The 14,166-nt window shown below is 42.7% G+C and overlaps 1 protein-coding gene across 1 annotated transcript in view; it reads right to left on the bottom strand.

The window, feature by feature from the left end:
* Positions 1-14,166, bottom strand: part of elapor1 (endosome-lysosome associated apoptosis and autophagy regulator 1) — a 44,542-nt gene that overhangs the window by 25,446 nt on the left and 4,930 nt on the right. The window contains exon 2 of the mRNA XM_088639938.1: positions 721-841. Coding sequence (XP_088496064.1) covers positions 721-841 — 121 coding nt within the window. The remainder of the gene's footprint in view (positions 1-720; positions 842-14,166) is intronic.

Consider the following 14,166-nt stretch of genomic DNA (forward strand, 5'->3'; position numbering starts at 1 on the left):
GGACACTATACTGTAAACAGGCGCCGTCCTTCGGATGAGACGTAAAACCGAGGTCCTGACTCTCTGTGGTCATTAAAAATCCCAGGGTGCTTCTCGAAAAGAGTAGGGGTGTAACCCCGGTGTCCTGGCCAAATTTCCAATTGGCCCTTACTAATCATGGCCTCCTAATAATCCCCCTCTATGAATTGGCTACATTACTCTGCTCTCCTCCCCACTGATAGCTAATGTGTGGTGAGCGTTCTGGCGCACTATGGCTGCCGTCGCATCATCCAGGTGGATGCTGCACATTGGTGGTGGTGGAGGGGAGTCCCCATTACCTGTAAAGCGCTTTGAGTGGAGTGTCCAGAAAAGCGCTATATAAGTGTAAGCAATTATTATAATTATTATTATTATTATTATTTAAGCCCCAGAATTCCCAGCAGTGGCCATTTGCTATGGCTCTTCCTGGATATCTACCACACCACACCCCTGTAGTAACGATCCTCATCGTGACCGAGATGCCATGTGTTCTGCTGTTGGAACCTCCATCTTCCATTTCCCTCATTGTGGGATACTATACAGATATGCCCTTGGTTATTACAGAAAGAAATGAGTGTACATATTTTATATAAAACATTGCCTTTAAAATAAATGATCTGGCGACGTCTAAGCTCTGGGGTGACCTCAGAAGCCTGCCTGTCGGCCACAGAGAAAGGCAGTGCTCAGGTGCCAGTCACTCACAGCACTGGGTGCCCTTGACGGGGTCTGGAAGACCGGTGCAGATTCCAGGGGTGTGGGGCACTGCCACCCTCCAGCGCGAGCCCAGGCTGTCGCACTCCGTGTACTCGAAGCGGTAGTCCGACTGCAAGACACACAACACGCACACACTGTCAGCATGGCATGACAACACAACTGTGTGACCCATCCCAGCATAGCCCAGTCAGAATGGATTTGACGGAGTTTAACCCCATAAATGTGTAATCCAAGTCACTCACTTTAAACACAGGTTTAAACACTAGTGAGAACTCATGCAGTCTGTCCTTGCTTGAAACAGACAACACCACAGGAGTCTGGTTCATGTGTTAGTGGGGATGATTCATCATAAATGGCAATATTCCACAAAATGATGCATTTCTGACATCAGCACAGCAAAAAAACTATTTGCATTTTGTACCGTCCATTAGAGACAAGCGCACTAACTAAAAGAGAAAGTAATGAAGAGAATATTAAAATCTAACGTCCGCAGGTTTGATAATACTGCTGTACAATACCGGACAAGAGTCGGCAACACAAGGGACAAGGAACTGAGCTAACCTTCACCCAGTGATCGGTTTGTCAATAAAAAAGATCTTTAAATTTTCCTAATATACTCCAACAATCTGTAACATGAAAGTTTCCAAAAGGTTTTATACACATTACTCCAATATCAAGTGCAAATCAAATACAGTTCTTACTCTACTTAAGTAATCCTTCTATGCAACTCTACAGAAAGCTATGCTAGAAACCTCGCCAAAATTACTAGACTATAATTACAAAGAGCATAAACTGACAGATGTTCGCTCACCTTAGAAATAAAAGAAACCTCAAAATAAAAGAACCTTAGAAATGAAAAATAAAAAATAAAAACTGTATGTTATGTCATATTAGAAAAAACGTTTAACTTGGAAATTTCATATGTTTGGAAATGTTGCCTGGATTGCCTGTATATTGCCTTTTGTATATTGTTCTACTCATACCTTTTGTGGTATTTTGGCAACACTGTGCGGCAAGGTTCTGACATCTTTTTATTTTATTTTGGAAAGAGTGTGGAACAACTGTATGACTGTATAAATCCTGCATTGAAAACTAAAGGGAATGTAATCAATTTCCTTGTACACTTTATTACACCAGTAAAAATCTGCCTGCAAACACTGATCCTGCTCAGGGAAGATGTCTGTTTGCCCTTAGTAAAAATGGCCAACCCCCTCTTTAAATAAAGCACTTAATAAATATTTGTCCAGGAACCTGCCTCACCCTTCTCTCTAATCTCCGCAAAGGGGCTGTGTATGTTACCCAAGCTCTCTCAGGAACAGGCAGTGGCTCAGAAAGGCTAATTTACCTATACAAGAGCTGACAATAATTTCTAAAGAACGAGTTATATTGTTGCAGACTTTACAGTGCTGCCCTTCTTCATGTTTTTCCACAGGTTTGGGTTTTCTGTTTGTGGTACAAACAACAGCTTGTTAGCCACTGTTGTTCCCAATGCAGGTACAGTATCTTAAAGATGGTAAAGGCCAAAGTCCCTTTCTGAAACTGTTTTAAGTGCCACAAATTTTCCATCCATTCATCCATTTTCTAACCACTTCATACAATCTAGGGTCGTTCGGGGAGCCAGAATCTATCACAGCAAGCAATGGGCGCACAGCAGGATACACCTTAGACAGGATACCAGTCCATCACAGCACCAACACAGCCAAGACAGAAAGCCAAATCGCAGACATATTCATACCCACACTCACACCAGGGTCAGTGTCAACCTAAGGGTGGCAAGTATTGAAAAAAATGCATTACTTAAAACAGCTGAAGTAAACTGCTGCTATTTTGGAAGAAAAACAACAGAGTAGTAATTCTTAGAAATACTTTACCACAGAAACGTAGACCAAAAGAGCCATTTGGCACAGTGTGTTTGTTGAGCATGTAACGTTAATGTAACTGTTTACACAACCGATGTCCTTTAACTATGCCTGCAGCAAAATTCATTTCTAGCACCTTCAATAATGGGGAAGACCTAGCTCAAAAACACAGAAAAACAGTTCTGATTGCAGTCTAGTCTTTGAGATCATTGTGTGTTCAGAGTGACTAATCCCTTTAACCTATTATGATGTCACTTCAGGAGGTAGTAACCAAAATGATGGGGTCATATAATCCTTTGAAAAACATTCACCTGAAATTCTGCATTTCTAGTTTTAGCAAGAGAGAAATATAGATGCTATGATGAAGAAATAAAATCACATACTTACTGGCACCGATTTAAAAAGAAATGCAGAGCAAATATTTGAGAAATATCACAATGTAAGACAGTAGGCTAGGACCTTTTTGAGAAAGGTAACTGGCAAACATTACTTTTTAAGGGCTTGCTATTAGTTTTTATTGAGTTGACACACAATCACTGGAGCTTTGTGTAGAGGTTCAGGGCTTGAGTTCCAAAGATGTCCTGTGTGAATGCGCAGTACATCACCAGGTGCTGCGTACAGTAACCCGCAGTCACAGTTAGATCTCCATGCAACTGTCAGTCAGTCTGTATTCTGATACTCTCTTCATGAGCAATCATCACAATGCACCCAACAGAAATGAAAACCAATCAGCAACTTAGAAAGAGAAAAACAATTTCTAAAAATGAAATCGAATATGCATATAAAATGATCCCAACGAGAAGCCAAACATAATTCTATTCAACGCCAGTCATTCATGGGAATCAGTCACAGTGTTCTGCAAGGCACGTTGCAAAAATGTGACTTTAAGGTAACTTTAGAATCAAAGTGGTTAAGTTGCTCTCTACGCTTTTGGGACTTTAGGCTGGAGACACACCAGCTCTGCAGTCATGTGGGGCATTCATCAAGACCTTTCCCAGATTCCTGGTTGGTGTGCAACTGTATGTCCCAGGGATGTCGTCAAATTGACACCCATAAACGTTTACCACTGAGAGATCCGCACTGTGTCTTACAGCTCTATTGTCTTTACACCACACATCTCCTCAGCCATGTCTGCGTCACAGTACCGTACCCACATTTACCAGACTATACTGCGCACATGTTCATTTTCTCCATTTATTTTATATCATCACATTAAACCTTCAGAAGCTTAAGAAATGCTGATCTGGGCCAATGAATATGTTTATAGAGTATTGACCTGATGCAGGTTCCCACCAGGGAGAAGCAAGAGGCTCCAGCAAATCGAAAAAGCCACAAGCAGCTGCTGGGCCACAGCTTGCAGTAATGTCGAAGGTTGGATTTAATCAAGGTCCTTATCACTGCGGAGAAAATCCCATCAGAAGCAATATCCCACGGGATGAAACATGCTTTGTTCTACTGAAAAAGCTGGATGACGCAACCTTCTAATTTTGTTTTCATGCAGGTCAGATAATCCTTCAACCTGGTACAGGGCTTACCTGTAGACAACAACATCCCAGCCTTGCTAGGCTTACGAGATATAGTACATAAACAATACACTCTGTAACACATCTGTCCTCTGATCCCTGTATTTATGAGGTGAAACCGTGGCAACAGGTCAGGCAGACACAATGTTCTTTTTTCATTTCCAAGAAACCAGGCCTTCTCCCCACCTCAGTGAGCCAAGCTAATGATCCCCCTGGAACAATTACAAAAACACATATCTACACAGTGAATTTTCCTATGATCTGTTTGAAGACTCAGGTAATAGACCATAGTTTCAAATAGAATTTGGTATTAATTCAAGGTCTTGTGGTCATCTTGAAATAAAATAGAAAACGATTTATCAGGCAGCCAGTTTGTATAATTGTTGTTTGTTCTTTGTGTGAAAATATTTGCATTCTGCAGCTCAGTTTTGAATGTGTCATCACAGATATGCAAATATACACTTGCCACCACAGGTAATGGTAACAATGAAGTCAAAATTGCTATTTTTGCTGTATACTCAAGCAAGTCACATTTCAGATGAAAAGATGATTTTGAGGCAAAAGTACAGAATCTCTCCTTTTATTTCTGGGTATTTCTGTGCTTATACTGTACACTGTGCAGTTTTGAATTAATAGACGTTTTTGGGACCGTTGGCTGGCAGGTGTTTCGTATTAGTCTGGTGTTTCCTGTTGCATTGATAGGGCAACATAAAAGAGCTGTGAATGTGAGGAACTTTGCTCTTCTGTTTGGTGTCTGCCTTTGGAGTCAGTAGGCTTAAACCAGCATGAGGACTAGAGACCTGTCAACGAGGTTTGGATATCTATGCAATTTGGATGCAGAATGAAAAGAAGAATTCCATCAGTACCATAGCACAGAAGCTGGGCCCAGCAAATTCAACAATGTGGAATATCTTAAAATGGGAACAAAGCCACTGGTATACTTAGCAATCGGCAACAACCACGCTGGCCGAGCAAAACTGCAGTTCATTATAGAAAAACGATCAGGAGCGAAGGCATCGCAATCTACTGCTCGCTGAAGACTTTGACAGCAGAATTATAAAGGCTGCACTGCAAGATGCAAATCTCTCATCGTCATCAAAAATAGAGAAACCGTGTGAATGTTGGCTCACACCCCCTCAGCTTCACACAGTCTGATAAAGTCACTGTCTGCACACGGAATGGGCAGTTGGCACTAATATCTGTAGTATTTAAAGTCCTGCCTCCTCCTGCTCTAGCACTCTGTCATCATGAGTTATCCCCTTGAGAGTCCTGTCAGCAGTGCTGTGCGGCGCAGTTCTTTGTTGTGCTGTGCAGTACAGTGTTGTGCTGTGTTGTGCTGTGCAGTGCAGTGCGGTTCTGTGCGGTGCAGTGTTGTGTGGTGCAGTGCGGTGTTGAGCTGTGTTGTGCGGTGCAGTGCGGTGTTGAGCTGTGTTGTGCAGTGTTGTGTGGTGCAGTGCGGTGTTGAGCTGTGTTGTGCGGTGCAGTGCGGTGTTGAGCTGTGTTGTGCAGTGTTGTGCTGTGTTGTGTTGTGCTGTGCTGTGCGGTTCTGTGCGGTGCGGTGTTGTGCTGTGTTGTGTGGTGCTGTGTTGTGCTGTGTTGTGCTGTGTTGTGCAGTGCTGTACACCAACCTCCTGCTTGTCTCCCGACTGTGATTCCAGATTCTCCCTGGCTTTGTCTACACTCAGATTCCCCAGCTGTGAGCCTGTCTGAATCTATGTTTTTGGAAACCCCTTGCGCTTTGAAGTGTGATCTCCATCTTTGTTCACTCTCTGCACAATAGCCTTTGCCTGGATTTAAGCAACTGCCTGGAAATTACCAGCACTCTCCCTATGCTTTTTCATTATAAGACCAGATTACAATTTGCTAAAATGTACAGAGATAAGCCAGTAGAAGTCTGGAAAAAAGTGTCATGGGCAGATGAGACAAAGATAAACCTTTACCAAAGAGATGGCAACGTGAAAGTGTGGAGAAAGGAACAAACAGCAGAGAGCCCAAAGCACCACCTCATTTGTGAAACATGGAGGTAGTCTCAGTCTGGGCAGCATGGCCACCTTCGGAACTAGCTCACTCATCTTTGTTCATGATGTGACTAATGATTTTGGCAGCAGGAAGACTTTAGAAGTGTAAAGGCGCATCTTGTCTGCCAATGTACAAGAAAATGCCCCCAGCCTCATTATGCAGCAAGGCAATGACCCACAACACACTGCCAACGAACCAAGGAGTTCAGCAGAGGGAAGAAAGTGGAAAGTCTCAGACTGGGGAAGTCAATGTCCTGATCTGAATCCTGTGGAGGATCAATTGCACTTGCTGAAAAGGAGACTGAAGTCCGAAACCCCCACAAACAACAGCTGAAAATGGCTGCAGCAAAGGCTTGGCAAAGCATCTCAAAAGAGCAAACCAAGAGTTTGGTCATGTCAACGTGTTGCAGACTTGATGGAGATATTGCGTGCAAAGGATTTGGGACAAAATACTCTATACTTTGGCCTGATAGTCATTTCTTCATGTCAAATTTGAATCGCTTGAGTATACATCAAAAACAGCAATTTTGACTGTTTTGTTCCAATACCTATAGGGGGCATGGTACTGGTCTCCACAGCGTCACTACAAAAGCTGTACTGTGGGACTGATCAGGATATCACAAGCCTCTGTTTCCCGACACAGTGCTACCAGTGGCTCATATTGAAGGTACTTGTCAAATCACAGCTCAGGACATATACTGTATGTAGTACACAGAGACTTGCTGAAAGTGCTGGCTAGAAGCAGCCAGTATTGCAGACATCCTATTCCTGTATAGCCCATGCTATTGGCTGCCTTTGGACTCTCCAGGGTGCCGGAAATTAAAAATAAAAATGTTGAATCCAAGCTCTGGCTTCCTCCCACAGTCCAAAGACACTGGTAGGTAAATTGACTTTACTTGGTGTGAGTATGTGTATTTCTGTGTTTGTGTGTGCCCTGTGATGAACTGGCATTCTGTCCAGGGCGTATCCTGCTTTGCTCCAGAAGGCTCCAGAACAGACTGGAGAGTGTGCCAGCATGTGACATCATGATTTGAGCTGATAGATTGAAATGGCAATGGGCTGGACACAGAAAGCAGGAAAGATCATCAATGGACACATGAAATACTGAACTGGATTCCAAAAGACTAACTAAGGCTCAAGTAAGATAAGGCAGTAGCACAGACATTCATGAAAGCGTCTGGGGGAGTTCTGCATATGGAGTTTTATTCTACCAGAGTATGAAATGGTAAACACAAATAAAAAATTAGTCAACACGACATCCCAACATATACGGGAATCCAAACATGAGTATGATTTATTTCCTTGGATCAAGGCTTCTCTAGGTTAGCAATTTAATGTGCATATCTTTATTTACACAACCCAAAATCCATGTATGTGATGAAGAGAAGGATGCTGGGTAGGGTGTAGAGCTAATCAGGGAAAGTAATGACTTCGAAGGAGTAGAAGGAAAGAAATGTTGGTCTCTAGATAAATAGGAAAACAAGAAAATGTTCACAGGCTGCTGTGCACTGGAGTGGCACGTTCTGAACTTTTACAAGAATTCAAAGTGAAAAAAAGTCAGCAGAGCAGAGCTGGGTCAAGACATTGAATGGAGTCCTGGCAGTGGCGGGGGGGGGGTGTTTAAATATGGTTCAGAAACTTTACCTGTGATTCCAGATCTGAATAATTGCTTATTATGTGGAAAACCTCTTTGAAATGGTTTGCCAGTGTTTATGGAATGGCGTAAGAGAACAAACTGTGTGTTAAAATGATGTAATTAAGATTACAAAGGCACGTGACTAGATTTTCATGCTGCGCTTGTGATCCAGTCTTTCTATTCTAGAATCCTACAATTGCACAGTCAAGGGCAAAAGCTTCCATATTCTTCAAGATCAAGACGGAATGGATACAAATATGGAGATCCACAGACCGTCCAACAAACGGGCACAAATAAACGAGAAAATAAAAGAATCGGATTTGCCTTTGAACAAGGTCACCTTAATACAGCTCTAGGTAATTGTGTAATCGGTCACACTCCTTTGTGCTTGTTTAAACACATGTGGTTTTCACACAGCTATCAGGGAAATGGTGTGTGAAGCTGACCAGTGTGTTTTAACTGAGCTGATAAGGGAGCAGCTTTTAACTCTCTATGAATCAACAAGTCTAGACACAAAAGCTTGAACAGAAGAAAAGCTCAAACAATAGGAGCTGGTGAATTTATTTCATACTGTGCAGGGTCTCCACCCAAGGCTCCACTCCAAGAGTTCTCCGTCAAATCACCAATATCTAAAGACTGGGATCAATTCAACGGGTGAAATGCAATTAGGCATGTGTTAATCTAATTATTTAAAAGATAATTTAGGCCCAAGACCTAAGTACTCTCCAGCCCTCAAGACTTCACTGTTCTCTCAATTGATCAAATCACTTGCTGAATTGATCAATATTGCATGGGAGTTGCCAATCTGTCGCAATGTAGACAAATGTCCCCACCAATGACAAAATGTGACAAATAAGCCTAATTAACGGAAACTCTCCAGGACCAGGGTTGTAGACACCTTTAAAAACAATATTCTCCAAGATCTTAAGCGAAGAGATGGGCATCTCAGTTGAATAATTAAATACTTTCAATATATTATTATTTATTATTTAAGATAACTGACTTTCAAAATTTCAAAAGGAAGTTGTGAATACTTTACGCTGTGTGTCAAACGGATCCACGTATATGATTTATCCATGTATAAACTTTTAAAATCTCTCTCTAAGTCTCAAAGTGCTTACCTACTGTAAGTGCCGTAACGCAATGACCCCAAAACATGTTGGGCGGTGTATGCAGCATGACAGTACCCACTAAACTACATTAATCAATATACAAGTATATATAGTATACAAGTACTATATATACTGATGGAAAAAAGAAAAACAACATTTTCTGGAATGAGAATACTATAGTTATAGCTTTTCATTTTTTTATTAGTTAAAAAAGTTTCAAAAATCCAATAGATTTCGTTCCACTTCACAATTATGTCCCACTTGTTGGTGATTCTTCACATAAAATAAAAAATTTATATCTTTATGTTTGAAGCCTGAAATGTGGCAAAAGGTTGAAAAGTTCAAGGGGGCCGAATACTTTCGCAAGGCACTGTATGTACTTTCACAACAAGTTGTCAATTTGTTTTAACCCCTCTGACCAGCAATACAGCTTGTGCAGTGAGGCATTGCAACTTACCAATCACACGAAAGCTCGTTAGGTGCTTTTTCACGCAATGAGGTCCAGGTGGAACAATGCCTGATCAGGTCACCTTTAAAAAGGCCTTAATTCAAAGTTTAGGTCAATGCAAGAAAAAGGCCACACTTAGTTTTCTGTGCATTCCATAATGCCTCGAATGTTACCAGAAGCAAGGGAGAGGGCCATTGGCATGCTGCAGGCAGGCATGTCATGTGCCAGCGTTGCCAGACACTATGGAGTAAGCCGCTCCACTGTGTCCCAACTGCAGAGAAGGTTTCAGCAGACCGGCAGGACAGTGACCATCCAAGATCCGGTTGCCCTCGCGTGACCACACCAGAGCAGGACCAACACATCAGACTGGTCCATCTGAGAGATCATTTTAGATTCCAGCTGACACAATGCCCGCATCAGTGACAGGACAGTGAGGCTGCATGCTGCTGGCCTTAGAGCAAGGCGACCTGTCAGAGGCCCCCTGCTCACACCTCCTAGACGTTACACCCGACTGGCTTGGGCCAGACAGAGGCTGCGATGAACTCGTCAGCAGTGGCATCAGGTCCTCTTCACAGATGAGTCACTCTTCAGCCTGTTCCACGCACACGGGAAGGCCAGGGTGTGGAGGAGGAGGTGTTGCGTTTCTTTTTTCCATCAGTATATATACATATATACATAATACAAAGAGAACATTAACGGATTTGAATAATGTATAATAATAGCATCTATTGTGTGGGAAAAAAATATGTATTATTATATTAATATTTACATAAGTAAATTAACATAAGTAAGCAAATTATTGATCAAGCCGGAGTTAATTATTTAATTAGACATATGGGAGAGTTATTGACCCTCCAGTAAGACATGATATACAGTATCTCTCTGTTGCTGTTCCCAGTTTTCAATAATCCTGGTATTAGAGCACACAGGAAACTAAGTGCAAATTGCAACAGCGGGGATTGAGCCGTCCATCGCCATGTCCTCTTTCAGAGGGTTACTGACCTACTTTCCCTGTTATTGTCACTGGGGTAAAACAGTTCCACTCCATCCATTAGGATACTTATTCCTGAGGAGGGTGACAGCAACCTGGAGCCTAGAAGCACTGAGTGGTATCAGGGATACCGAGGAGCTGGAGCCTATCCTGGCAAACAAGCACAAGGCAGGCTACACCCTGGATGGTACGCCAGTCCATCACAGGGCAGACACAAACACTCACTCACACCGAGGCCAATTTTCCCAGACCTGTATGTCTTTGCACTTTTGGAGGAACCCCACACAAACACACAGGGAACACACAATCTCCACACACACAGCACCCCAGGAACTGAACCCAGGGCCTAGATTTAGCAATGCTAATCACTGCATCACTGTGCCAGACCTCTTACTATAACGTAGAGATGAATTTAGTCAACATGTCTCTGCTGGAGAAAACTGGATCACCCAGAGAAAACCATATGGTGTAGGGAGAACTTGCAAACACCACACAGAAGGTGCCACAGGCTGGAACTGAAACCAGTGCCGTAAGACAGCAGTACCATGCCATTATACTGCCAAGGGGTTACCCACCTACTATGAAGCTTGAATCTAGCTGGTGTATTATTATTTTATTACTTTATTAGTTTATTACTTTATAACTTGCAATTCAACCCTGTCAAATCCGCCTTCACACACTACATATTGAATGCTGTGTTTTCGCATGGGAAAGAGCCTTAAAAACCTCCAGAAGTGCAGCAGACAGGTAGGACTAACTCTGCATAACAGGCTGATCCATTACATGAGCTGCAGGGCACAAATAAAACTAATTCTACCAACAAAGCACCCACATGATTTCATATAATTTCATGTAATCTACATTTAACACTTCGGTCTGTATAAAATGACCCTAAACAAGGCCGTAAAGTTAAAAACCAAATCAAACATTCTGCACATACAGTACATAAGTGACAGCAGCTTGTGAAACATAAAAAGGGATTAAACTGATGCATTATTATTTAATTTTGTATTGCATGAACAGTTAAAGCAACGAAAAACAGCAATGCCACTATACATCAAGAGGATTCAAACACAAAGAAGAGCACAAAATTGCATCTAAAAACAAGACCAATCTGTCAATGTGCAGAGCAATATAAATATATTAATCACAGTGTCCTATAACACTAAAGTAATCATCACACCTGAGCAGGTCACTCTGCTCTTGTTACCAAGCGACAGATGAGATAAAGGGGGAGTTCTACCTAGATGACCTCTGCTTGGCCTCTTAATGCTCCACGAGGCACTGTGCTTTCTGTGTGCTTAGATGAACCTTTTCTGTGATAACTGGCGGGGAGGCTCTGTTGTCTGATAACGGGAACCCATTCAAATCACTCCCGAACTGTACCTAGCCTGTTGGGTTATACAAGAGCTGAACAAAGTCTGCAAACAAGAGGTGGCTATTTGGCCCATTTAGATCATTTTGCCGTTCGTACCTAAATGGTCTGAAGATCACATTCAGTTGTTTATTGAAATAATATCTGTAACACTGCAGTACTGTCTTCTCTGTTGGCAATGTTTGTCTTCCTTGTTGTAATGTTGTGTGGGACTGTGCCCTAAAACCTTTTTCCCCCAGAGGACAATAAAGCAATAAAGCCAGCAGCCATATCACTCTGCAACCCACAACTGGCAGCACACTGAAGCTCAGCAGGTGTGAGCCTGGTCCGTACCTGGATGGGAGACCTGGGAAAAACTAAGGTTGCTGCTGGAAGAGGTGTTAGTGGGGTCAGCAGGGGGCGCACACCCTGCGGTTCATGAGGGACTTAATGCCCCAGTATAGTGATGGGGACAGGCACCGTCCTTCGGATGAGATGTAAAACTGAGGTCCTGACTCTCTGCGCTCATTAAAAATCCCAGGGCGTTTCTCGAAAAGAGAAGGGGTGTAACCCCAGCTTCCTGGCCAAATTTCCCATTGGCCCTTACCAATCATGGCCTCCTAATAATCCCCGTCTATGAATTGGCTTCATTACTCTGCTCTCCTCCCCACTGATAGCTGATGTGTGGTGAGAGTACTGGTGCACTGTGGCTGCTGTCACATCATCCAGGTGGGGCTGCACACTGGTGGTGGTGGAGGGGAGTCCCCATTACCTGTAAAGCGCTTTGAGTGGAGTGTCCAGAAAAGTGCTATTTAAGTGTGTAAGCAACTTTTATTATCAATGCTTAAATTGAACTGAATCGAAACCCAGTTATTGGCTTCGACAACACAGCTGGTAACTTGTTCCAGACCCTCAAAACTCCCCCCGTAAAGTGTGCCTCCTTAAATGATTTTGCCACCGGTCACCGTAAGCCGAGTCAGATTAGATCGGATTGGATCACTGAAGACATTCGGAAAGTGAACGTCGCCCCGGAAGACACTTGTGACCGCGCTAAAAAATGGAGACGGGCTGCCCGAGAAGCGGACCCCGCCGATGCGGGATTAACGCTAGGATGAAGAAGACTGTAAACCGAGTCAGAATTTAAAACTCTGCAGCTGGACCACCGTCCGCAGTTGTTCCAGCCTTTAGCAAACACCTCGGGCGAACAGGCAGAAGCTACAGCCTGACTGACAATTTACAGACCGTGTTCTCCGTCAGCCCCTGCCACCACCGAAATCGCAATTTGCATTCCACAGTTTCAGATGATTTCCTTCTAAGACTGCTTTGCATCTGATTTCCATGCCAGTTAGGCCTGCTGAAGATCGCGGCCTGATTAGTCTTTTCCAGGCAGCGTGAGGAAACATTAATGCGCGGAGGGCAACATCACCTCTCTCTCACCGCGACCTCGCAGCTAGCGCCTCTGAAATAAGCTGGACCAGTCAAGCATGAGAAGCAACAATGTTACACTCTCTCGCCCTCTGTGAAGTATTGATATCTAAACTGATAGTGATCAATACAGTGGCCCCCAGAGGCGCAAAGCAGGTCTAGTCGTGCCTCACAGACGCACTTATTCTGCCAATACAAATGACGATGAGGTATGCATCAGCTGCAACAAATCAATGTTTATTTCATGTATTTATGGAACATAAGAGCTTTTCACTTTATAGCACTGATGCTTTCTCTGGGCCTTCTCTGGCAGAAGATGTATTTGTTCATCTATAAATCAGCTAGATGTTTTATTTGTGTCGGTTTCCTGGGCACTCAGAATATTCACAGCTTCTAGTCTTATGCTTAATATACCCCATACCTCACTATAGGACAAAAGAACAAATGATAAGGAGGCTTTTCAAAATGAACCAAATACTTGGATTATTTACAATTACTCTGTGTTCCAGTTTGATTATTTGTGTTATTTAACCCCCAAACTATCTTTTTGGTATTGAACCACTTAAAACACCAGCTTATACGGTAAACAAAAATATTTAGAATAACATTCCAGTGTTACAATCATATACATCCGTTCTTATGATTTAAGTTCTTAATACACATGTGCAGCTCAGTAGACACATTCTCCTGCTGAAGGCTTGATCTCTTGTGTTAGCAGGAAAGAAGGCTGATTTAGCTTTTGAAAGAGAGAAGTTCTGTAACATTACTGTATGTCTTGGTCACCAAAACCTATAAACACTTCATTACTTTATTTGTGCCATATGGTACCACTTCACCCCAAACTGTTTGTAGTTTTTGTGTTTGACAACATAGAAAAAGTTGCAATTTAAAAAAGGTGCAATTTCATCCTGCTCACTTAGCAGCTAAGCGGATCTACAATTTCATCCTGCCACATCTTGACAGAGCCTGTTCCAGACATCCACCACTGTTTGGGTAAACAAGTTTTTCCTATTCTCTGTCTGAGAATGTATTCCCTTTTAGCTTTCAGATGTCCCCATGCTAATGGTT

Source organism: Lepisosteus platostomus, chromosome 7, assembly GCF_059453375.1.
Source record: "Lepisosteus platostomus isolate fLepPlt1 chromosome 7, fLepPlt1.hap1, whole genome shotgun sequence".
Lineage (NCBI taxonomy): Eukaryota > Metazoa > Chordata > Actinopteri > Semionotiformes > Lepisosteidae > Lepisosteus > Lepisosteus platostomus.